General features: G+C 41.9%; 1 protein-coding gene across 1 annotated transcript; it reads left to right on the plus strand.

Annotated features, from left to right (window-relative positions):
- The first annotated feature begins 3567 nt into the window (after positions 1–3567).
- LOC110537457 (protein Wnt-11) lies at positions 3568–26158 on the plus strand. Its single transcript, XM_021623518.2, has 6 exons — positions 3568–3786; positions 5232–5427; positions 7009–7253; positions 9618–9895; positions 16808–17100; positions 24105–26158. Exons 2-6 carry the CDS (start codon positions 5345–5347, stop codon positions 24277–24279), a joined length of 1074 nt encoding a protein of 357 aa, XP_021479193.1. The 5' UTR covers positions 3568–3786; positions 5232–5344; the 3' UTR covers positions 24280–26158.
- Positions 26159–27406: the final 1248 nt, after the last annotated feature.

Consider the following 27406-nt stretch of genomic DNA (forward strand, 5'->3'; position numbering starts at 1 on the left):
ATTTATTTACTTTTTACTTTAGTTTATTTTGTACATATTTTCTTAACTCTATTTCAACTGCATTGTTGGTTAAGGTCTTGTAAGTAAGCATTTCACGATAAGGTTGTAATCAGGGCATGTGACAAATACGATTTGATTTGATGTGAGCGCTAAAACAAGTTTATGCAACACCATGATGAAACTTGCCAGTCTGGTGGTGATGTTTAGAAACATGGAACAGGAGGGATAGAGACATAAAAGGAAAGGGTTGAATGGATGCCAGACAGGTTAGTATTTTCAGGGGGTAGTTGCTGGGTAGCTGTGACTCAGGGCCCATTCAGGCCTGTATCCCAGGAGGCGAAAGGTGAGTGGTCTTATCTCCTCTTGCTATAGCTCTGGTACACTTGTGATTGGGGAGACAATGGCACAACATTGTGAGCTGGAAAAGCCATTCCTCCCAAACGTTTAAGCATTGTATTCAGACCTCTTCAGGCTCTTTCTGTGGGGTAGAACAAGGCATTGTGAGTTTGTTATACATATACAGAGAATAATTGCAGGTGCTAAATCCAAACAAAGGTTTGATGAAGGTTTGGCTGTTATTGGGTAAAACAACTGAGGTTTTTCATTTTTATGAAGTCGTGTGGCTTTGCTGTCCAGTCAGAACAGCCAAAAGGATTCCTTACCCCTGTGTGTTGGTTGAAAGGTGAGATGGGAGATCAAAGGCCTGTATGTTGATCCTGGCTCAGACAGGAATGGAGAGCCTCTGTGTAAAACGGTCAACCCTGAGACGGTGCTGTAGTGCTCCAGCTACAGTAAGCTCTGCTGCAGCCCCCTCCTTCCCCACACACAGTACAACCCATGTCCATTCACAGTTTACTACCATAAAACACATTTCACCCACTCCGCCAGAACCAGAAACATGGCATAGTGCAGTCACACTACAAATAAGATTTGTTTAAGTCTACTCTGTGTGACCCTGATTTAGCCCACTGCAGTAAAAGGTTAACTCAAACTCCAAGCGTTCCCTAGACACGTTACTGTCAAATAACAACCTTGGATTGTATCATGTTTGCCAAAGAGATTTGGGCCACAGAATCCCCCTGTGCAGAGGAAAAGTGGGCATGTCCTGGTTCGTAAATGTGTCTACCCCACATGATCAAACCGGCAGAAAGAAACTGTGACAGATCTTAATCCTTCTCCCCTCTGGAGCAGCCAGTAGAGGATCTGCTAGCATGTTGGGCGTGGGGCAGGGAGCAAGGTCAGTGGTTTAAACCATGCCTGCAGGCCAGTCTGGAGCCCAGCCCACTCTACACTGGGGGGGCGAGTGCGCGCGCGTGCGCGTGCGTATTAATTTGCTTTCCCATTATTGCGTTTCAAGCAAGTTTCATGATACCCGACCAGAAAAATAATACTGTTTGGTAGAGGACCCCTGTTGAGTAAAAACAGATGATGTGAGAAAGAGCGGCTGTGATAGTGTTACTAGTTTCAGAATTCTTTTTGTATAATGTCATGATTCTATTTCTAATCCGTGTATTCTGGCTCCACCAGCTAGCAACTGGAGCCTCCCTGGATCATTTTTAAACCAGTTATATTCAATGGACATGTAATTTCTGTTTTCATACAATTTCCAAACAGAAGATAAAGGCTGTCATTATACTGGTATTAAAGGTATAAAAAATGGAACATGGATATTAAAGTTGATTTAGGTTCCTACCCCAGCATTGTAAAATCTGATGAATTGAGGTGTTGTTTAAATATCACGAAATAACTTTTCCAGTTTGTCTTTTGTTTTTGCAAAGACTGTATCAGGGTTTCAAAATTACTCGGCAAAGTATTCCATAATGTAATGTAACATTCCAGTAGGACTGTTCATAAAACATTTCCCATCTTAATAAACGTTGTTTTCTACATTTTCATTTATAAATGATTACATTTCATTCTGGGATGGTTTAGCCAGTAAAATAAAATGCCATCCTAATTTTTATTCTGTCATGTGCGTTTTTACCCTCGTAATCCAATGTACATAAATTACACTCATAGTTAATGGTCCTATAGGACCATGCGTTCTGAAATGTAATTGTAGCCTACATTGTTGTGCGCTCCTTTCTCATTAAGTTTGTCCCCATAAAATAAAATAAAATAAAAACACAAATTACCTGCGGAGCTCTGCCTCAGTCAGACAACAACACACTGGAACCGTGTTAACAGTGGAAACATTCTTATTAATGAAGGTGTCTTAGTTGCATGGTTGTTACAGCGCTTGGGTGTGTGGTTGTTTTACTGAGGGGAGAGCACTGAGCGTTACAGAATTCTCTGCATGAGGCAAAGTGAGCAAAGAGAGCCAGGTTATTGGTTAATAGAAAATGCATATGGCGATGCATGGGAACATTCACTGATATTAAAAGACAGAAACTATAAGGAAATAGTTACCTGCCTCGCTTGTAAAATTATTAATAAGGTGACCATGGTGGAATCATTATGTGCATGAAACATTTTCAGTACGCCCCTGTTTTTGTTTATTATTATTAAATATATTTAACAAAACTCAGCATATTCAAGTTGTCCACATTGAGTTGGAATTACATTTCAGTTTTTTTTAATGCATAGACGATGCTGATAATAAAACAACAGGCCCATTATGGTAATAGCATAATACTAAAAATAAAAATAATAATCATCATCATCATATATTATTGGGCCTATTAGGCTGAGCTCCTTGCCATCCAGGATATCTATATCAGGCGGTGTGGTGGGAAGGCCCGGGAAATCGTTAAAGACTAACCTCCCAAGCCATAGACTATTCTCTCTGCTTCCGCACGGCAAGCGGTACCGGTGCATCAAGTCTGGACAGCTTCTATCCCCAAGCAATAAGACTTATAAATAGTTAACAAAATACCTACACGGACTATCTGAGTTAACCTTGTATCGTTATTGACCTTTTGTTTTAGTTTTGTACTCTGTCTATGCACACTCACAGGGCCCTACACACGTACACAACATCTGTTCACTCACACATAATATGCACATACGTTTGTACAGACTCTACACACACGGACATGCATTCACATACAAGCTGCTGCTACTCTGTTAATCTTATATAATGTTGTATTTACTGCAGTATCCCTGCACATTGTACATATGGTATTGGAACAGACTCTGCAGTATGCTTACTTACTTACTTATTGTGTTTTTCATATTCCGTCTTATTTCTCATGTGTTTTTTTCTAGTATTACATTGTTATTTATTATTGCATTGTCGGGTTTTGAATTTGCAAGAAAGGCATTTCACTGTACTTGTGTATGTGACATTAAAACTTGAAACTATTCGTGGTTTCTATTATACATTAAACTATTATCATTATTGTGAGCATTAGTGTTGGGGGCAACCTAGAAAATAAAACTGCGAAAATATATAACAAAAACTATAGCGCAACTGGTTAAAATGATCTAACATGTAGAGCAAGATTGGACAATGACAGTGTGGGTATCTTACGTCTCTCCTTGGAAGTCCAAATTCAACCCGCTTTGTTATGCTAATTGTGCCTGACATCACCAGCGAGATCAAAGCGGCGCAGGAGTACTTATGAGTTGAGGCTGCCCCACTGCCATGAGTCCAACACATTCCGCAGCGAGAGGCACTGCACGCTGAATAACCTGCGAGAGAGAAGAGGTAGCCACTGTTGCTGGGGAGTAAAACGATGCTTACTTCTTTGGATTCATTTGAATTGCGAAATTGTGGATTTATACGAATTTGTGGAGGATATTGAATTCAAAAGGATATTACACTGACACGAATCATCATTAAAGGTGAGGAGCAATGGTCTATCATGACATGACTATCAAAGTCTAAAGTTATCGATGACATGCTTATTTTCAGAGTTTGATAGCTTTTAATTGGTTGAACACGAACTAGGCTATTTAAAAGATTAGGCTACTATATATCTGATTTGAGTTTGGATAGATAATATCCAATATATTTTCGAATAAGGACTCGAGTGTAGGCTGCCTTATTAACTTGAACGTGACTCAAACTACATTTTAAGAGTAACTTTATTTACCTATTGTTCCCACTGCGACTGAATAGAGGTAGAAGGCTATAATAACAAGGAGACAGCTTCAAACATGCAGATGGAGGGGAATTTGAAAGATAATAAAGTTCCAATATTTAGGTTTAGTGGCTGATACGGCTATATTATACAACGGGAATGTAATAGATATTCGTTGAAGGTGATCATGGGGAAAACTATTCATTTCATTGACAGTTTCACCCCACACAAAATACCAAAGTAACCTCTGCATGCATAGAGTGGTTTCCCTCGCATAAACCCAATGCACCTTATATAAAATTGGAGATCGGGACAAATGGAACTACCACAACTTTAAGGTTTTGTGAAGAAATGTTAAATGTGTTTAAATGTTAAATAAATGTTTTTAATGTAAAATCGGATATTCTTATCTAAACTGATTGCCTGCTGATAGTTGATCGCTTGCTAACCGTTATACCACATGTGCTGTAGCTGACATTTCCAAAGGGTCTGATGTTGTGCTCCTGTACAGCGTAGCCAATTTAGATCACAATTCGCAACATGTATATAAATTAGGCTATAGGTTTGTATTACCCACATGGTTAGAGATGCTTAGAAAGATGTGTATCATGGTGAAAATATAGTGAAATAATAGTGTTATTATACTGTCTTATTATGTGTTGATGAGACGTATTAAGCAACTATTATTTCCACTTTAAATATCACTATAATCAGTGAGATTAGTGTTTTGTTTGAGGCATAAAATTAAAGTTATTTTCAAAGAGCTTCCTTATCATCACTCGACAATTAAAAACCCTATCTGATGGAGGTAATGCCCTGTACAAGTACAACCGTGTCTGCTGTAGGGTAGTGTGTGCTGCTGATGTTGCCATCCACTGATCATATTACTATCTGAAATGTATCTGAGGGTAAGCAGAAAATACAATTCAGTTTGTGTGTGTGTGTGTGTGTGGGGGGGGGGGGTCTGTCAACTCTCAATAGCCCCTGCAGTGAGTGTTGTTGCGCCAGTGGGAAGGATGAGCAAAAGAGTTCCACAATTAATACATTTCTTGAAATAGGGTTTTAGATTTCTCTATTACTTTTCCACTATACATAAGAAATGTGGCAGTGAACAAAACCATTATAGCATAGATTATCTTTTGACATTTTGCTTTGAATAGTGTGGAGTGTTCCTTTAATGGTGTATTTTTGTGTTCCACCAAACAGGGGAAAGAGGGGAAGACGGTGTCATGGCAGTTGACTTGTGATTGCACCTATAAGAGCCTAAAAGCCAACAGCCACCTGCATTACTGTCATCTCTAAGTTGGAACACTATCATTATGAAGAAAACGTCTAACACCCTCCCACTCTGTCTGCTTACCATTCTGCTGCTGTCCCAGATCTGCTCCGGCATCAAATGGCTGTAAGGAACTTTTATGTTGTCTTTTATGTGTGTGCATTCTTCCTTTTGCTTTACTGTTTATTGTGGCTTGTGTTGTGCATAGGCAGCAAAACAGAAGCTGGGGCTCTCCAAGTCCTTCTTGTTTCCTACTGTATTTATTCTAAACCTGCAGAAAAATATAATATAACTTTATTGTCCATCTGAGGATGAACATTTGCCACATTTTCTGCCGGTAAACTAAAAGAAAGGCTGTGCATTATTTCAGTCCAGGTTCTCAATTCTCAAAGATTTGAATGGGAATTATGGAGTGAAAAATGAATACTCTGTTAGAACAGAGTACTCGAAAGCAACAAGCAGCTTGTGTGTTAAACTTCATTATAACCAAGAGTGACATAATTTTGAAGTTTTTCCCTTAGATATACATATTCCTCATTGACTTTGGTACATATTTTTCTTTGGTTCATAGATTGATTGATATTTTATGCCTGCACATGATTTGGGATGTTTTTTTTTAACCATCTGTAGCATCTGAAACCTATGAGTGAGTTGTTGTAAGATTTCTATAGGCTATAACAGTCGAACAGCAAATGTGCCTCAGAGAGAGATGGAGATTGCATGACATTGTGCTAAATCCTATAGTAGAAAGGGTCTCTCCCAGCCTTGATATTTCTACGGGGCCTGGATGTGAACCAGATGCAGCCATAAACACCTGTGAGCTCTGGGTTACCACGAGCACAGGGGAGTCTGTCACAACTTATCGTTGGGCATGGAGTGGCCACTCCCCTCACTCCTAATCCGAAACAGGCCATAGTGCAGGAGGCACTGGCTGGTTCTCACGGAACTCTCTCTCCCTCGCAGTGCTGCTACAAGACATAGAAAACAGAGTCAGACACTGACTGACCAGGTTCTCTGGTGGTTTTTCTATGAACTAATCTTCTGTTCTGTCTATGTGCAAATCAAGTATGTGTGCCCCCCTTTTAGATTTCGTAATCAGATGATTTATGCCAAACAAAATTCTCGGTAGAATGCAATCCTTTTAACAATGAAGAATGTAAATGATGATAGATGGATAGATGTAGTGCTGTCAGTTAGATCTGGGTCAGGATTTTTGCCTATGATGAATTCATCATTTGGCATGTTCTGGAACCTCCTCTGCTGAACTAAATCAGGAGAATAGTCTGATGCCAAGCTGTGGTCTGTTATGTTTTACCTGTTCGTGACTTCTTGAGAGATTTTCATTGGCAGCCTCTCTCTGGTATTTTTGTATCTTCCAAGTCAAGTGGTACGAATGCCAAAAATGTTAAAAGTTCCAACAGTTCTGATAATCTGTTTGATTGTTTCAAAACAAGTTTGAAGCGCAATGGTTCAGTATGTATCATAGCTATAGTTATGGGCCTAAAAATGTATGTATGTTAGAAGTGAGAAAATGACTTTTAACTATGGCATCGGCTTTTGCATTCATAAAATCATGTCATATTTCATATCAAAAATGTTAAATATTTTGATCTTGGAATTTTTCAGATTACATTTTTGCAGTATAGAAACCTCTGAGTTGAAGCCATCATAATGAAGTACTTATAATTACGTATGTTTCTGTTCCAGGGCCCTATCTCACACACCCACGTCCTTACACATCAACCAGACCCAACACTGCAAGCTGCTGCCCGGCCTGGTGTCGTCACAAGCCCAACTGTGTCGGAGCAACCTGGAGCTCATGCAGACCATCATCGCCGCAGCACGCGAGGTCAAGAAGACCTGCCAGAAGACCTTCGCTGACATGCGCTGGAACTGTTCCTCGATTGAAATCCCCAGTGACTCCTCGAGGTATCGTCCAGATCTTGACAGAGGTAGGCCTACTGGTCACAATCTAGGGGAGACCGGGGTTGGCTGTCACACTTTTTACTCTTGTGTGTATTTCTCAGCACCAGTATATCTTAAAAGGCTATTTTCAATATTAGGAGAAAGACCAAGGTATTGGGTTGAAATGGGGACCCTCATATCTTATTCCAACATGGAGTTATAAGCCATCAAAACACACTCTGTCCACCTGTGACAACCAGCCCCATCGTGGGATAGGATGTCACACAATATGTTGTTGGTTGTCACAATGTTTGCTAGTAGCTTATTCTTTTTGTAACAGGAAATAAAGCAATATAGCATACATCATCTTAGAAAAAGCCTTTCTTTGAACTAAGGATATTTCTAACAAATTCAACATTTTATGCCGTGAGAAAAACATATGACATTTTGAGTAAATTTGGGTGTGTATGTGTTTGTTTGCACAAGCATGTGTGTGTGTGTGGGGGGGGACATAAAAAATATGTGTGTGAGAGAGCGGCAACGAAGGGAACTTTTTATAGCACAAGCACAAAAGAGCTTGGGATTTATTATAATGGAGTTGATAGTGACAAACAACCCCAATGCTAATAAAGATGTTAGTTACTACATGGCTGGACCTTGGAACTCAGAAAATAGGTTTGAAATATAGCTCTCCCTCTCTTCTTTTCAACAAACATAATTGTTCATGGATACTCCCGTAATTAAAACAAAAAAAGTAAAGAAAATCCCCCCTCATCTATGTAAAACACAAATTCTCCTAACCTCACTGTTTTGACATGCTGACATGAATAGACCAGGTGGATCGGTTCTTTCAAAGAATGCACACGTTAACCTTACAAATATTGCACAGTGCCATTTAGATTGTCCTTGAGCTGTTCTTGTCTATTAATTATCTGTATTATGTCATGTTTTATGTTTTGTGTGGACCCCAGGAAGAGGAGCTGCTGCTTCAGCAGTAACTAATGGGGATCCTAATAAAATGCCAAATACCAAAACCCGTGAGACAACAAACCCCAGTCTCCCCTACTGTTTATGGTGCTGTGAGATCAATTGATTGAAATGGTGGTGTGAGATCCATTGTGCTAGGTGTGCAACCCAAACGTTTTTTTCAATAGAACTAGGAGTGATCATCTCAGACCAAATTATCAGCACAGTAGAAACTCTGTGTCCTTGGTGGGATTCAAAAAGCTAATTCAAGTGTTGCAGGAGATCATTTACAAGCGAGAGTTTAAAGCCTTAATCATCGTCCTTGGGGGTCTTTTGTGCTCTGAGGGCAGAGCAGACTGGGCCAAGCAAAGGCTACCATTCTTCTTTGTGTCCCCTTGAAAGAAAGAAAATTGTCCTTTATCACCCTAGCCACCCACCTCCCTAATATCCGTGCTACAGTCCTTCTCTTTATGTTCCAAGTACTTGATGTGGTTGTCTTCATAGCTTAACAGTGCCTTGACTCTCTTTTGTGACACAATAGATTCCATTCTTCACGTGAGAGATAGTATTGAGTTTGACAGTGACTATTAGAAGGGATCTAGACATCTTTTTTTTTGTGACAACTCATCCTTCTCAGTTTTAAATCCCTTTTACGTCACACATTACCTACACGCATCTGGTTTTCTATAGTACTGCAAGATGTCAAATATTATCAGCGAACTCAACTGAACATACGTCGTATGAACAGGCAGGCTCTTAGTTGCTCCTTCCAGTACAAAGCATTAGTAATGTATACAGTACATGCCTACAGATTTTGATCGATCATTGTCTCATTATATGCACACTCCTTTCAGTGATTTGTCTGAGAGTCTTTCCATGTTCTGTACTTCTACTTTGATGGGTTTATTTCCATTGCCAAAGGGATCTTTGCTGAGCCAGGCAGAGCCAATGTCAGTTCCAGTTTTACTGAGTTTGGGTGAAGATATATATATATATATATATATAAAACACAGCAAAGAGCTGGCTCCTAATCAAAGATTTAAGGAGATAGCTCCACGATGATACGCCTCAGGAGAAGACAAGCTCCATCTGTCAACTGTTAGACCAGTCTTGAGAAGCCACTGGCCAACAATAAACTAGTGGTCTTCTTCATACAGGGATGTTTTTGTGGTCTGGCTGGTTCTTCCTGTCTCCCACCTCCATCGTCCAGCATTGACATATCTGCCCTCTTTGTGTACACACTTCATCACCCTACATTAGATCCATATGATCCACTCTGGCTGTATAACCATATATGTCCAGTGACTATCTGATGTTACTCTTACTGAGGTTTCACTTGGCAAACTGTTCAATGATACAATAGATAAAGGTTAGATTCTACTACAAAAATTATACTCACTGATGTATTTTCCCTCACTCAAAAGGCCTTGTCTTGTTCCAAACAGGCACGAGGGAGTCAGCGTTTGTGTATGCCCTGTCTGCGGCGGCCATCAGCCACACCATAGCGCAGGCATGCACGTCGGGGGACCTGCGCCTGTGTTCATGCGGCCCCATCCCCGGGGAGATCCCTGAGCCGGGCTACCGCTGGGGCGGATGTGCAGACAACCTGCACTATGGCCTGGTCATGGGCTCCAAGTTCTCTGACGCCCCGATGAAGATGAAGAAGGCAGGCTCCCACGCCAACAAGCTGATGCATCTGCACAACAGTGAAGTGGGGAGACAGGTACAAAGTAATCTTATTATCACAGATCACTGATGACTTACTGTTCATTCTATGTAGTAGTATTCAGAGGTGGGACGGCAGGGTAGCCTAGTGGTTAGATCATCCAATGATCTAACCACTAGGCTACCCTGCCGTCCCACCTCTGAATACTACTACATAGAATGAACAGTAAGTCATCAGTAACCGAAAGGTTGCAAGTTCATATCCCCGAGCTGACAAGGTACAAATCTGTCGTTCTGCCCCTGAACAGGCAGTTAACCCACTGCTGTCATTGAAAATAAGAATTTGTTCTTAACTGACTTGCCTAGTTAAATAAAGGTAAAATAAAACGAGCAAGTCACAAGATCTGAGTCTCAAGTCGAACGAGTCTTGAGTCAAATCTAAATCATGCAAGGGCCTCCCGGGTGGCGCAGTGGTTAAGGGCGCTGTACTGCAGCGCCAGCTGTGCCATCAGAGTCCTGGGTTCGCGCCCAGGCTCTGTCGTAACCGGCCGCGACCGGGAGGTCAGTGGGGCACAATTGGCCTAGCGTCGCCCTAGCGTCGCCCGGGTTAGGGAGGGTTTGGTCGGTAGGGATGTCCTTGTCTCATTGCGCACCAGCGACTCCTGTGGCGGGCTGGGCGCAGTGTACGCTAGCCAAGGTGGCCAGGTGCACGGTGTTTCCTCCGGCGCATTGGTGCGGCTGGCTTCCGGGTTGGATGTGCGCTGTGTTAAAGAAGCAGAGGCTTGGTTGGTTGTGTATCGGAGGACTTTCGGAGGACTTTCAACCTTTGTCTCTCCCGAGCCCGTACGGGAGTTGTAGTGATGAGACAAGATAGTAGCTACTACAACAATTGGATACTACGAAAAAGGGGTAAAAATTCAAAAAAAAAAAAAAATCTAAATCATGCTTTCCAAGAACAATTCAAGTCGAGTCAAATCACACATTTTTTCAAGTCAAGTAAAAAAATAAAATGCAATGACTGTTTTGTTGAGGCTTCCAGACAGCCCTTTTCATTATTTTGTCTATAACACATTTTGATTATGTTATAACATACTTTGCAACTAATTCCAACTAATTCATAATGTAAGTCAATTATACATTTCAAGCAGTTTTGACATACCAAAAGAACAGTAGCTAGGCCTATGCTAGTAATTTATGACTGATGCCCCGCCCCATTGCTGGTGAGCTTGCAAAGTAAACAGTTAATATTTTTGATCACCAAACAATATTTGGAGCTAGATATATATTTATGGCAATATTCTCTTCCTAGCTAGCTTAGTGGTTCTCAAACGTTTTGACCTGCAAGTTCCCAAAAATAGTTGGTTAAAAGTTTGCGACCCACACACACACATGCCCGAGGCACATACGCTAACACGTGAACATAATCGCTGCGCAAATGTAGCCTGTCATTACAGCCATTACAACCATTCCTGTTAGCAGCCAATAACAACTAGGGATATTATGTCACTTCTCTGGAGTCCAGGGTAAGCAAAATACTGCCTACCTGTAAAAAGTGGAGGTTTCAGGATCGTCTGGAAAGCATTGTCTGTCTGCACTGCACGCTTAGTGTTTCACTTTGTAGGGCCGCCTGCCTGCCGAATGCTCGTTGACACCTGAACTGGGTAGCCCTTTTCTTTTTCACAAATACCGTAATTAAGTCGCCAGAATATGTTACATTTTCATCCCATAATATTGAAGGCAGTGCGATGTTATAGCAAGCCTTAAACATGATATAGCCAGTAGCCACCCAAACTGGGACTACCTGAAATATGAACAAGATCAATGAAATCGGCAGGTAGCCTATTATTGTTCTGGCAAAGATGCCTCTGTGGTTGATTTCTAAACTGTATATTATATAGATAAATAATATAAATGTAGGCATACTGTGCTTTTGTCAGGCAAAACTGGAGAAAAGTTATTTCTGGTCACTTATCTCTGGATATGCGCGCTCGCCTTTGCGCGTCAATGCTGATGACTGGTCATTGGTCAACAATCAAGAACTGCAACTTTTTGGTTCTGAAGCACAGATGAGATGTTTTTGAGACAATCTTTTGGTATAATACCGTAGGGTAGGTCTATATTAGAAACCAGATCAAACAGGCAAAGGTATATATACACAATATATAAAATATAATATATATGCATGTGTAGCCTATTAAAATATGTATGAAAAATATGTATTTTTCCCATTCAGCTTTATACTCGCGACCCCCCAAAACGCTCTCACTTTGAGAACCACTGCGCTAGCTCTTCCGACCTTTGTTGATTAACAGTTTGCTGGTCCAATTCATTCACCAATCTGTTGCACGTTCTACGTAGCTGCGGCTACTGTCTCTGGCTGCTTGGAGAGTAAATCCACAGAGACTCAGTTCCACAAAATGAGTGAAAACATTTTACAAACCTAGCCAGATCATTTCAAGTCATCCGTCTCAAGTCAACGTCGAGTCACAAGTCTTAACTCTTGTGTGGTGTTCATGTTATTATTATTAACCCAATATTATTGGGTTTTTAAAACAATACAGCCATAACAATTTACATAAGAATACTTAATACTTAGATGTTGACTTAAATAAATTACAAGCAATATAGACAGCATACATATCAATAAAAGCACTGTATATATTTTTTTTTTATAAAATTGAATTTTTGTTAACAGAAATCTATTTTTATCAAGACACGGGTGGAATAAATCATGTTTATCTTAAACAAATATAAATTAAACAAAGTTTTCATCACTATTGATGTTTATTGCTTTGAACTGAACAAATTGAAAGGACACATTTTTCAGTATTTTATGGAAATGATAAATGAGCCCCATTGAACACAAGTTAAGGCCGGTCTACCCACCACATGAGGGACAGAGTTTTACTGTGTGTGTGTAGCAAATGTATTTCTTGCTCTTGATGGATTTGTACTGCGTCTTCCTGTCCTTCTTCCACACACATCGCAGCGCTTCTTCTTGTTGCTACCAGCTGCAATCTACAAGGATGAAAACACAGTTCAGGAATTTTACTAACATCTCACTCACTCACATATATAGTTACAGCAGGTCAAGGTAGGAGAGTCAGACACACATGCAACAACATCACTCACACTTACTTCCGGTATTGGAGATGTTAGTTCTGTGTTTTGGACGGATGGGGCACCAGCATCCTCCTCCTGAATCATCCTCACGATGGCTGCAGAAGCTGGGGTCCTTGGGATATGTTGCCTCCTCTAGATTTGAGGTCTTACCAATGCCTTGCCCAGCTCCTCGAGAAAGAGACGTCTTCTCTTCAGCTTCCCTCTGTTCCAATCTGGGTTCAACGCCATCCAGATGACAAACGCGTTGTCCAAGATGTTGAAGAATATCACAAGGGGCAAGCGTAGGGCTCTTCTTTTGCAGCTGTAACCAGCTTGTTTAAATTGTCCACCCCTCCTTTTGTGGCATTGTAATCCATTATGATTTTTTGTTGTTCCTGGCCACAGATTCTCCCATCCATGAGTACCACATTTTTGCCTTTCTTTGGCACGTAGGACACTAGGGACGTGTCGGCCTGAGGTGGGAGCTCTGGCTTGTTTTTCCATACGGTTCCTACCATCGTCAGCTTCCTCTTGAGGAACTCCTGTCCCAGCTTGTGCGAAGTAAAAAAGTTATCGCATGTGATGTTGTGTCCACCGAGTCCCCGTGTCACATCCAGGACAACCCGCATCCCTTGGTTCTTCTCAGGGGCTCCTCCATCTGGCTTCCCTGTATACACTTGCAAGTTCCACGCATATGATGAAGAAGCATCACAAGCAGTCCAGATCTTGACTCAATATTTTGCAGGTTTAGACTGTATGTACTGCCTGAAGGGGCAGCAGCCCCTAAATGGCATAAGCTGCTCATCAACAGTAACGTTGGGCCCAGGGTTGTAAAACAGGAGAAGGCGGTCCACCCTCGTGTCCCACACTGACCTGATTGCAGCTAGCTTGTCTCTCTGCACTGACCTGATTGCAGCTAGCTTGTCTCTCTGCTGCAGAGCTGGTCTGGTGGCTCAGTTATCGAAAGCGGATAATCCTGGAAATAATGTGTACATTTTCCAGAGACATTGTTGCACGGAAATGTTATCTGCCAGTTTCTGCATTCCACAGGGATTCTGCGGATTTCCCATTGGATCTAAAAATGTAAATGAGTTTTGTCCATCTCCTTCCATCTCTTTCCAAAAACACACCTGCCCTCCAAATTAGTGTCCAGAATTATTTTCTGGATGGTGTCTGTGATGAACAGTTCAAAAGAAGACTTTATGTCCTGCACATGAGTAACCACCATCTGCGTCGGCCCTGGTTGCATCCTTATCACATTTGCAGCCATGCGGGGTGGCTCATTCTTTGGGCAAGAAGACCATTCAATGCCACCATTTTTTACATCTATATTTCTCCTCCTGCAGGCTGCTGACGAGCTGGTTGCCCACGGCCTGGCTGCTGATGGGCTGGTTCTGGGGCTGGCTGAGGGTCAATCTCATCCTCTTCTTCCAACTCACTGTCAGACTTTGAATTGACGGAGACTTAATCCTCATATTCTGAAATGTCTTCATCTTCCAAAGTGGAAAATGCTCCTTCCGCACTACTGTAGCTTCTCTCTCTGCAAAAATTGTTTCTAAGGCCCTCTGAGCAGAGATTATTTTTGCCATACTGATTGATTGTGGTAAGGAGCTACAATGTATCAGACTAATGTATTATAATAACATTGTGCAGGTTCCCGCAAGACATTGTGTAGTTTCACACACTACAAATGGTAAAGAGTGCGAAAATAGCGGGATACAGGCAGACAGGCAGGGAGAGAGCCAGGTTAGGAGGAGGAAGACAGAGTGAAGGCACACACTAAAACTTTTGATTTAATTTTTACTTGTTTTCACCTACACATACACTTTTCCACACTTTTTTTTACCCTTGGGTCTAGTGGACCCGAACACCACATATGTAATAAAAATGTGTAGGGCGGTGCACAGTGTTCACTCAATGAAAAGTTGTTATTTTACATGTTCTTCATATAACATTGAAAATGGGTCCCACAGACCCGAACACCACACAAGGGTTAAGGCTAGTAGTAGTAGTAGTAGGAGTAGTAGTAGGAGTAGCAGTAGTAGTTTGGCTTGAAAGATGGATATATGGATGATTATTTGAGCATACAGTCCATTCGGAAAGTATTCAGACCCCTTGAGTTTTTCCACATTTTGTTACATTACAGCCTTATCCTAAAATAGATTAAATACTTTTTTCCCTCATCAATCTACACACAATAACCCATAATGAAAAAGCGAGAAAAAACCCCTGAAATATACCATTTACAGAAGTATTCAGACCCTTTACTCAGTACTTTGTTAAAGCACCTTCTCTGCAGATCCTCTCAAGCTCTGTCAGGTTGGATGGGGAGCGTCGCTGCACAGCTATTTTCAGGTCTCTCCAGAGATGTTTGATCGGGTTCAAGTCCAGGCTGGGCCACTCAAAGTCATTCAGAGACTCCTGCATTGTCTTGGCTGTGTGCTTAGGGTCGTTGTCCTATTGGAAGGTGAACCTTCACCCCAGTCTGAGGTCTTGAGCGCTCTGGAGCATGTTTTCATCAAGGATTTCTATGTACTTTGCTCTGTCCATCTTCCCCTCGATCCTGACTAGTTTCCCAGTCCCTGCTACTGAAAAACATCCCAACAACATCATGCTTCCATCACCATGCTTCACTGTAGGAATGGTGCCAGGTTCCCTCCATACATGACACTTGGTATTCAGGCCAAAGAGTTCAATCTTGGTTTCATCAGACCAGAGAATCTTGCTTCTCATGGTCTGAGAGTCCTTTAGGTGTCCCTTGGCAAACCCCTAGCGGGCTTTCATGTGCCTTTTAGGAGGAGTGAGTTCCATCTGGCCACTCTACCATAAAGGCCTGATTAGTGGGGCGGCAGGGTAGCCTAGTGGTTAGATCATTGGACTAGTAACCGCAAGGTTGCAAGTTCAAACCCCCGAGCTGACAAGGTACAAAATCTGTCGTTCTGCCCCTGAACAGGCAGTTATCTCACTGTTCCTAGTCCGTCATTGAAAATAAGAATTGGTTCTTAACTGACTTGCCTGGTTAAATAAAGGTAAAATAAATAAAAAAAAGTGGAGTGCTACAGAAATGGTTGTCCTTCTGGAATGTTCTCCCATCTCCACAGAGGAACGCTGGGAGCTCTGTCAGAGTGACCATCTGGTTCTTGGTCACCTCCCCCGATTGCTCAGTTTTGCCGGGCGGCCAGCCAAGAGTCTTGGTGGTTCCTAACTTCCAGCCTTGTATTTAAGAATGATGGAGGCCAGTTTGTTCTTGGGGACCTTCAATGCTTCAGAAATATTTTGGTACCCTTCCCCAGATCTGTGCCTCGACACAATCTTGTCTCTGAGCTCTACGGACAATTCCTTCAGCCTCATGGCTTGGTTTTTGCTCTGAAATGCCCTGTCAACTGTGGGACCTTATATAGACAGGTGTGTGCCTTTCCAAATCATGTCCAATCAATTGAATTTACTACACGTGGACTCCAATCAAGTTGTAGAAACCTCTCAAGGATGATCTATGGAAACAGGATGCACCTTACTTCAATTTCGAGTCTCATAGCAAAGGGTCTGAATACTTATGCAAATAAGGTATTTCTGTTTTTATTTTAATTTATTTTTTCAAACATTTCTAAAAACCTGTTTTTGCTTTCTAATTATGGGGTATCGTGTGTAGATTAATGAGGGAAAAAACAATTTAATACATTTTAGAATAAGGCTGTAATGTAACAAAATATGTAAAATGTTAAGGGGTCTGAATACTTTCCGAATGCACTGTATATAGCTCTTTTCAGGGCCTATTACTGTAAATCAATCCCTTTGTGCAATCTTTGACATATTTTCTGCTATAGCATTAGCCTCAATAGTAACAGTGTTTTACGTTCACGTCCTCCAGGCCCTGAGAGATGCGCTGGTGATGAAGTGTAAGTGTCACGGTGTGTCTGGCTCCTGCTCCATACGGACCTGCTGGAGAGGCCTGCAGGACCTGAAGGACATTGCCATTGACCTGAAGACCAAGTACCTTTCAGCCACTAAGGTGGTGCACAGACCCATGGGTACACGCAAGCAGCTGGTCCCCAAGGACATTGACATCAGGCCCGTCAGAGAGAACGAACTGGTCTACCTGCAGAGCTCTCCGGACTTCTGTACCAAGAACGACAAGCTGGGTTCCGTCGGCACCCAGGACAGGTGAGACTGTTACAGGAGACTGTGTGTGTGTGTGTGTGTGTGTGTGTGTGTGTGTGTGTGTGTGTGTGTGTGTGTGTGTGTGTGTGTGTGTGTGTGTATTTGAGGCAGCTACATTAAGGCAGCTATATACAATTTTAAATATTACATGACATTACATTACATTTCATAACACTTTTCACAACACATTAAGTGTGTGCCCTCAGGCCACTAATCCATGTGTACGAGCCCTATTCTGAGCCAATTTAAATGTTCTAATGTTATATTAATAACTCTGTTGTCCCATTGAAAGCAAATGTTATCGAAAATCGAATCAAACACTTCATGAGAGCCCATGAGCTCATGTTGCACAACATTTCTATAGGCTATGCAATTATGAGAGAAAACAGAGTGATGGCTATATTTATTTCTCAACTTTCCTAATATTAAGCAAATATTAAGCACATTGCTTATCTTTAAAACAGGAGTATAGCCTACCTGGCTGGCATGAAAATGAACTACAGGAAAGCATCCTCCATTCGCTATTTATGTGCATAGATGACTTGTATTTTTTCCCGCTGCCTGATAATGGCCCATTCTATATCAAAACGAATTTCACACATATATTATTTAGTACATGTAAAGACAAGATTAAATCAAGAATAAACTGATGGGTGACAATATTAGCCTATCAATTGTGAATTATATACTACCACTTGTGACTTTTTAGAATCATAGTCACACACCTCATGTAGCCTAGACCATAGGCCTATATGCTTTGATAAGGTTTGTATCACAACTAAAGTGGCCTAATAACTTCTGAAAATGAAGCACATTAATACTCTTTACAAGGGATGTAGAGCTTAACTGTCATACATACATATGCAGCGCGTGAGTTTCAAGTTTGGGGAACATCATTTTCACCATCAAAAAGCAGCTTTATAATAAAAGCATTACATGCACAATCGCCTTTGTGGTTTGGATAAGGATACAGGCAGTTGCTTCCCCGATGTGTCGGTCTTCACTTTTATCCTGTGAGAAAGACCCGATCACGTGATGGCGAACCGTGTGAGTGAGATGAGAGGTGCTTCTGAGCAGGCAGCACTCAGGGAGAAGGGCTGCAGAAGGAATGGCTTTTTTAGGTTGCATTATGGCCACACAAAGGGAATGCCGCCGGGAAATTCAAGGAATTATCAAGTGCTTCTCAAATTGTGAATGAGAGTCTGACGAAGTGTGTACTGTCTGCGCAAAAAAAAAACAAAGCAGAGCTCATGCCTTTCAAGCTACTTTTTTCAAATCATCATTAGAGTCGCATCATGCAGCCTTACAATGTATTAAAAATCAAAACTTATAGCCCAAAGTTTGTAGAACAATTGAAGTTACATTAATAACTCTATATGAAGCATAAAGGAGGACCTATTTCTTTGTTAACCGCTCAACACAGAATAGCCGCACGTGTGCAGTCCCTCAAGTCGTTTGGAAAACATGTCCTTTCTTTTTTATTCAGCTTTGTTTAATTGTATTATTCATACTATAAAATAATATAAATAATGCCACGGAATTCTAAGCAAATCTTGTCTGCTAAATGAACTAGTGTAGCCCACAGCCATATGGCATAGCCAGGTAAGGACCTAATATAAGGACAACTACAAGTATGCTATTCTGTTCTTCTGAAATAGACTCAATTTTTTCATATCATGTTTCTTTAGACCTGTCTAAAATAAATAATAGATGTATTGTGAAGGTGTAGGCTATATTACATGGGTTTATTAGACTTTTTAAAATGTAGATGTTCCAAAGGTCTGCATCATGTGTAGAAGCCAGGAGATGCTAAATGTGTTTATGTTAATTTACGGTCAATTACCGTGAGACCGTCAGTTATTTGCTTGACAATTACCGGCTGACAAAATTTCGTGACCGCCACAGCCCTAATGTCATGGGTGGAGCATTGTGAAAGAATATACAGCCTGATCTTATGTAAATCCGGGACATTCAAATTACTATGATATGTCACATTTGGTATGGTTACATAAGACAGAAGGTTACTTATAACGTGAATGTCTAGCAACCCAAAGGTTGCATGTTCAAATCTCATCACAGACAACTTCAGCATTTTAGTCAATTAACAAGTTTGCAACTACTTACTACTTTTTAGCTACTTTGCAACTACTTAGCATGCTAGCTAACCCTTTCTCTAACCCTAACCGTAACACTTTAACCTAACTCCTAACCCTAACCTTAACCCTAACCTAACCCTAACCTTAACCCCCCCAACCCCTAGCCTAGCTAACATTAGCCATCTATCTAACGTTAGCATTAGACACCTAGCTAACGTTACCCACAACAAATTAGAATATGTAACATATCATATGTTTTGGAAATTCACAACATATTGTAAGAATTCCAATTTGTAACATATTGTATGAATTGCAATTCGGGAAACATATCATACGAATTGTAATTCGGAGCATATCATACCAAATGGATAAATTAATAAATACCATGAGAATTGTAACATATCATACTATTTGGAGTGTCCCGAATATACATTTACTATGTTACGTCTACCCCTGAATCCAGGTTGTAATATAGGACCTTACAAAATCATAGCTACTCTTTTGTGAAAGCTCTACATACTCAGTATGTTGGCCTGGCTCTGCCTGGTTCCTGCTTCATGGCCGTGCAGCTAACATTTAGGAAATTACCATTCCTGTTTGTTTTCTCAAGCGGGGAGTTCGTCCAGGATGTTGATTTAATTAGCTGCCGCCCTCCCTGGTGGCAGGCACCATTTTGTTTTGAGAATCCCTGATAAAGCAAGTGGTCCCTGAGATTGGCCTGTCTGTGGTATGTCTGAGCACGTGTCACTGCCATGCCCATTGTGACTCGTGCCCTTGTGTTGCTATCAGACAGGGGTGAGTAATGTGGTTATTCTTAGAGCCTGAGTGCATTCAGCTGATATCGATTTGAGAGCACGACACAGAAGGAAACGGGTTAAGATTAAACAAGATTCTCTCTATTCATCTGAAGGTATTCATTAGGAAATACACGTTGCATGTTGTCGGTCGGACCACTGTGAGAACTTAGTGGGAAGTAAGGGGTATTTTCTTTGTCTGGGGTAAAGGCCAGATACAGTTGAAGTCGGAAGTTTACATACACCTTAGCCAAATACATTTAAACTCAGTTTTCACAATTCCTGACATTTAATCCTAGTAAAAATTCCCAGTCTTAGGTCAGTTAGGATCCCAACTTTATTTTTAGAATATGAAAGGTCAGAATAATAGTAGAGCGAATGATTTATTTCAGCTTTTATTTCTTTCATCACATTCCCAGTGGGTCAAAAGTTTACATACAACTCAATTAGTATTTGGTAGCATTGCCTTGGTAGCATTGCTAACTATAGTTTGTTAACAAGAAATTTGTGGAGTGGTGGAAAAACAAGTTTTAATGGTAGCATTGCCTTTAAATTGTGGTCAAACATTTCAAGCTTCCCACAATAAGTTGGGTGAATTTTGGCCCATTCCGCCCCTTTGCTCGCACACACTTTTTTTTTCAATGTTTTTTTGTTGTTGAATTTTACCCCTTTTTCTCCCCAATTTTGTGGTATCCAATTGTTGTAGTAGCTACTATCTTGTCTCATCGCTACAACTACTGCATGGGCTCGGGAGAGACGAAGGTTGAAAGTCATGCGTCCTCCGATACACAACCCAACCAAGCCGCACTGCTTCTTAACACAGCGCGTATCCAACCCGGAAGCCAGCCGCACCAATGTGTCGGAGGACACACCGTGCACCTGGCAACCTTGGTTAGCACGCACTGCGCCCGGCCCGCCACAGGAGTCGCTGGTGTGCGATGAGACAAGGACATCCCTACCGACCAATCCCTCCCTAACCCGGACGACGCTAGGCCAATTGTGCGTCGCCCCACGGACCTCCCGGTTGCGGCCGGTTACGACAGAGCCTGGGCGCGAACCCAGGGACTCTGATGGCACAGCTGGCGCTGCAGTACAGCGCCCTTAACCACCCGGGAGGCCCCTCGCACACACTTTTACACTTTTACAGTTCTGTCCACAAATTTTCTATGGGATTGAGGCCAGGGCTTTGTGATGGCCACTCCAATACCTTGACTTTGTTGTCCTTAAGCCATTTTGCCACAACTTTGGACGTATGCTTGGGGAAGACCCATTTGCTACCAAGCTTTAACTTCCTGACTGATGACTTGAGATGTTGCTTCAATATATCCACATAATTTTCCATTTTCACGAGGTCATCTATTTTGTGAAGTGCACCAGTCCCTCCCTCCCGCAGCAAAGCACCCCCACAACATGATGCTGCCACCCCCGTGCTTCACGGTTGGGATGGTGTTCTTCGGCCTGCAAGCCTCCCCCTTTTATCTCTAAACATAATGGTCATTATGGCCAAACAGTTCTATTTTTGTTTCATCAGATCAGAGGACATTTTTCCAAAAAGTACAATCTTTGTCCCCATGTGCAGTTGCAAAAATTGTAGTCTGGCTTTTTTCTGGCGGTTTTGGAGCAGTGGCTTCTTCTTTGCTGAGCGGCCTTTCAGGTTATGTCGATATAGGACTCGTTTTACTGTGGATATAGATACCTTTGTACCTGTTTCCTCCAGCATCTTCACAAGGTCCTTTGCTGTTGTTCTGGGATTGATTTGCACTAGTACGTCTCTAGGAGACAGAACGCATCTCCTTCCTCTGAGGTATGACGGCTGCGTGGTCCCATGGTGTTTATACTTGCGTACTATTGTTTGTATAGATGAACGTGGTACCTTTAGGCATTTGGAAATTGCTCCCAAGGCTGAACCAGACTTGTGGAGGTCTAAAAACAAATTCTGAGGTCTTGGCTAGTTTCTTTTGAGGCACTGAGTTTGAAGGTAGGCCTGGAAATACATCCACAGGTACACCTCAAATTGACTCAAATGATGTCAATTAGCCTAAAAGAAGCTTCTAAAGCCATGACATCATTTTCTGGAATTTTCCAATCTGTTTAAAGTTACGGTCAACTTAGTGTATGTAAACTTCTGACCAACTGGAATTGTGATACAGTGAATTATAAGTGAAATAATCTGTCTGTAAGCAGTTGTTGGAAAAATGACTTGTGTCGTGCACAAAGTAGATGTCCTAACCAACTTGCCAAAACTATAGTTTGTTAACAAGAAATTTGTGGAGTGGTTGAAAAACAAGTTTTAATGACTCCAACCTAAGTGTATATAAACTTCCGACTTCAACTGCCATCTTTGGCAGCCTAGTGGGTTTTCTTCCTTTTGTATCTTTTGCCATGGATATTAATTTTAGTAGCGTAGCTAAATCTCTGCTAGGCTGCAGAAGATGTATGACAAATTTCAGTAAGGAGTAGGGTTCAGGGCTCTTGGAGCTGGAAATGCGGAACATTGAAAACAATTCATGCAAATGTCTCTTTAGGCCACTTAACAAATAACCTGAAAACATGCTCCATGTCAGGTGCAGTCGCAGTGCTCCATGCATCTGCTGTCCCCAACCTGATAAGGGGCCCGTAACACATGGTCTATGGCATATATTCAGTGCTTTACGCTGAGTCACAAGGCATCACCAGCCTCCTGGTGACTATGTGTGACGCTGATGTGTCGTGTGGTGTGTGTTTCAACGAGGGTCCCAGGGGTCTGGGGGATGTTTTAACCGCACCTCCCCATCACATGGCCTCAGCACCATCCACCTCACTCCCACGATCCCTAGCCCCTCCACAAGGGATAGTGCACTTTGTTTGACCCTGACGGAGCCGTGTTCAATGGTACACACTTCAGGGTGGCCTTATCTGTGTTTACCCTTCTAATCTCGCTACTCCTCGCCTTGGATATTTTTGACCCCGTTGATAATACCTGGAGTGTAATAGCAGTAAACATATGTAGTCTACTTCTTAGTAAAGGATAGACATGTTGGAAGCCTCCTTCTGTAGAAAGCTGTCCAGTGATATACCTTGTAGCGACATTCCTTGTGGGGTTAGAATGTGTTCTGTATTAATAAGAAATGCATAACAAGTTAAACCTCAATAACATCCCCAGAGCTGAGGGATGATCAGTATCTCAAAGGCAACAAGAGCTGTGGGTCTCACGAGGGACGGCACCATCGAAGGATGTTTTAGTTCAGAATTGGATTAGTAGCTCTGACTGTGAGACACACAGCTGTGTGAGAGCGATGTGGAGTTTACAGATGGTCATGTGCTTTTGATCCATTAACTTTACACCAGGCACCAGACTGAAAGGTCAGATTTTCTCTGACAAAACATATCTGTGTAGAGCTATTGTTAATTGGCCTGTCCCAAAGGCCACTATTGTAATGAGTCTGTCCTACTTTTCCCAATGACTCTAACTTCCCTCCCTTCCGCCCCTCCACCCATTCCCTCCTCGTCCCTTCTCTGTGTCAGCAGGCTTCAGCCATCCTCTCAGTGTCTCTGTCTCTCACCAAGCTGACCATTAACACTCTGGTATTATAAAACAATGCAATTATGTGGAGCGAGAGTGGGTTAAATAGAGGGAGGGCTCCCGTGTGTATTCACTGTGATTTATGATACAGCTATTCTCTGCTCACTTAAGATGCCCCCAGGCTTAAGAAAGGGTCCCAAGCGAAGCATTCGGTGCCCTAAGACAAAACACAAGGGGAAAATGTTTGGGTGAATGCACAATAAGCATTCATCAAGCTCCCCCTTTTAGAGACATTTGTTAGGCTTGAGATGGTTTCGGAATTGTCCAAAACATTGGACAAAACGTTTTGGGGTTGATCTTTGAGAGAGGAACTCTTCTAAGGTCAATGGGGTTGTTTGAGGGGGGAATCTATTAGGGAGACTGGGTTTATGTGTATGTAAATGTAAATGTTTTAGGGACCTTGAGGGCTTTCCATAAACCACAATGTATTACCAGTGTGTAGAATGGTTTGTTTTTCTCTCATTTGTTTTGGGGCAGAATGAATGTAATTTCGGAATGCAAAAAGTTCTCAAACATAGTTGTAACGTTTTCCCCCTTTCTGTCTGTTGATTCCAGGCAATGCAACAAGACGTCCATCGGCAGCGACAGCTGTGACATGATGTGCTGTGGGCGTGGCTACAACCCCTACACAGAGAAGCTGGTGGAGCGCTGCCACTGCAAGTACCACTGGTGCTGCTATGTCACATGTAAAAAGTGTGAGAGGATTGTGGAGAGATACGTCTGCAAATGAGTCCATGTTGTCTACTTCATCCACCCACCCACCTAACCGCCCCACGTCTATGTGCTGGGGCTACAGATAACCAAAGCACTACGTTACCAAGAAGGCTTACTTTTGTCTTAAGCTTTAGCATGTATATTTTGACAAGAAAGTGTTTATTTTTGTTCATTCTTTTTAATTAAACTCTGACTCACAAGCTGGACTTAAAACCTTTTCCATTTTACGAACGCGGACACATGGGTGTTGTGACAATGCCTATTGGTTTACGTGAAGGCCACCGTCCTCGAGGATTTTTTCTTTCCTTTCATAAATGTGCATTACACTTGCCGTACTCGGATATCAAATGTCTATTTTCGTATATACTTTTATTCAAATAAATGATATTGGATTTGTTTTTTGAGGAGAGGGACTGTAGTCTCCTCGTTTGCTGTTGGGGGTATACTTCCAACCTCACTCTGATGTTGACACTCACCGTTTACTTCAGAACCATTCCACGGAATTCAAAGGGTTCTGAAGGATCCATGGTGTTTTTCCTCAAATGGTAGTCCTTTTTTCAACAGAGACAGACACTGAAAGAAAGAGAGGGAAATCGTGCTCAACACACAAAGGGAACTTAAAGTACTTTTAGTTGTGGAACTTTTAGTAACTGGTATTGAACTCTTGAGCACTGGAGCTTGACTGGGGACTCGCCTGCAGACACACAGTTCTGTGTGCATCGTCAGGATAAGGACAAAGAACTCCCAGTGTTAGAAACAGCACATTATCCCTAGAATGTCTGACATGCAGGTAGTCCAAAGCCTAACACTCAGAGCATGTGAACGGAACACATGGGTCTCCTTTAATGCCGTGTTATGATGAACCACTCTTATGTGGCTGTACATACTGTCTTTTTGTATGCTGAATTAAAGAAAGAAATATTTATAAACTAATTATAGACTCTTTAACAAGCTCTCCATTTTTTATTTTCCCAAGACCGCAACTCATCATCATGGTGAATTTTCTTTTTGTAATTTAAAAGAAACTTGGCAAGAGAAATATGTAACCTCACAGGCTGGTGTTTTTGAAATAGACTAGCTATATTTCTTCCCCCCGAAGCATTACTGTAATTAATGACATCTCAAAGTGTTAAGAAAATAACCGTTTCACACAATGACCTGTGACTGTGAGATAAATGCGCACACTTGTAATGTGTTTTAGTTTTCAATCAGAAGGCCAATTGGGATCAACCTCTCAATTACAAAAACCCTGGGAAAGTGTTTGTTTGGACATTCTTCACTGTCACAAGGGCTATTAATTATGATTCTATCATGGGTTTAGCCTAACCCACAAACAATCATCTGGATGAGAAGAGATCTTGGATTGGGCTAAACTTCCAATTAAAAAACAAGGCAACAGTAAACATGTTGCTCCCCACCTTTCAGAGTTTGCATTTTCAATCTCTTGTTATAGCGCCACTATCTGACCAATCAGTGTAATTTTGTAAACAGCGGATCTCTATGGAAAACGCATCATTCACCAAAGTTTCGTAAAAATCTGTTTAGTGTTGTCTGAGACTAATGTACGAACAAAGGACAGATGGATGGTGACAGATCCACAATCCTCTCCCTGATTTCATCGTGGGAACAACAAAAATAAATCTAATTTATTTTCATACAAAGGGTTACATTTTTTTAGGTTGTTAGTCAAAGGAACAGATCTTGGCAGTTGGCACTCTATAAGGCAGAAGTATAACCCACTGACCAAGCCTTGTGTTGCTTTGTAGTTTTCATGATTCTGAACAGACAGAAATAACTAACTCTTGGCCCATGCCGAGGCTCCAACCTAATCCAGCCGAGCATATGTACCGCTATTGACCTAGCCCGCTTGTGGGAGCAAACTAGAACACTATAGAACTGCAGGGGAGGTATGTTTAATAGAACGCAATCATTGTTACATTAGTTTTTTGGAGGTCTTTTATGAGCTAGGTTTTTGTTTGCAATCATCGACTACTGCTAACAAATTGATTGATGGGCATCTTTTAACTGATTAAAGTAGTCATATTTTAGGAATGATGAGAAATACACCGCAGAGTGAATTCCAGATACAATGTGTTGTCTGTAATCCAGCCAAGCCAGTGTCATGGATACATAACCCCTTTTTCATGCTGTGTTACATCAGCCAATGAAAATCACAGGTAGTACATACATAGAAAATGTGTAGATGGGTTAAACAATGGACACTATCTACTTAGGACCCTCAAAGGCTGTCCTGTGAACCTATCTGTCAGTATTTTAAATGCAGTGCCAGCATGTGAGGATGGACACAATCTGTCGTGATGAGAAAAGGTGTGGGAGGTAAATGGGGGTTGGAGGAGGAGGAGGGTGGGGGTGAAAGGTTAGAGGTCTGGGGGAAAGAATGGGGAGTCGGAGGAGCACTCTGTGCAGGTGAGTGGAGGTCTCGCTCCACACAGCCCAGCCTGTCAACAGCCTCAAGTACCCTTCAGTCAGTGGCATTCCCTAGGCTGGCAGCTGGATGGGAGGGGGAAGGAGGATGTGTGTGTGTGTGTGTGTGTGTGTGTGCGTGTGTGTGTGTGTGTGTGTGTGTGTGTGTGTGTGTGTGTGTGTGTGTGTGTGTGTGTGTGCGCGCACGTGTGTGTGTGTGCGCACTTGTGCATGTGTGCCGACTGTTGTCTGTCGGTGGGGCCACTGCCAACACATAAGTGAGGCTAACCTGATGAGTGAGGAGACACAAGCTGCCCTCCATGTAGCAGGCCTAACTTAAGGGCCAGTGACACGCCAAGGGTTACAAACTCTGGTTCTGACAACTTTGGCTGTCCAAGAGCTTGTCAGACCATCAAAGCCATGCTGTCATAGAGTGCGTGTTTGGGTGTGATGTGAAGGGACGGTGTCTGGCTATATGGTGACTCTTGACTTGGAGTGCAATAGTAAACTTCAACCTCTCACAAGGCCTCCACTTGACCTCTTGAACACAAAGCTAAAGGCAGTGCCACCTTTGCTAATGGTGACAGCAAGCATTTCCCAACGTAATTAAATACTTGTATAAGTCTATTAATCCCCTAAATGTATGCTCAATATAAAAAACAATAACGTGAACACAATACTGAATTATTATGATAATAGTTTTGTTGAAATTAATTCAC

This window comes from Oncorhynchus mykiss, chromosome 12, assembly GCF_013265735.2.
Source record: "Oncorhynchus mykiss isolate Arlee chromosome 12, USDA_OmykA_1.1, whole genome shotgun sequence".
Classification (NCBI taxonomy): domain Eukaryota; kingdom Metazoa; phylum Chordata; class Actinopteri; order Salmoniformes; family Salmonidae; genus Oncorhynchus; species Oncorhynchus mykiss.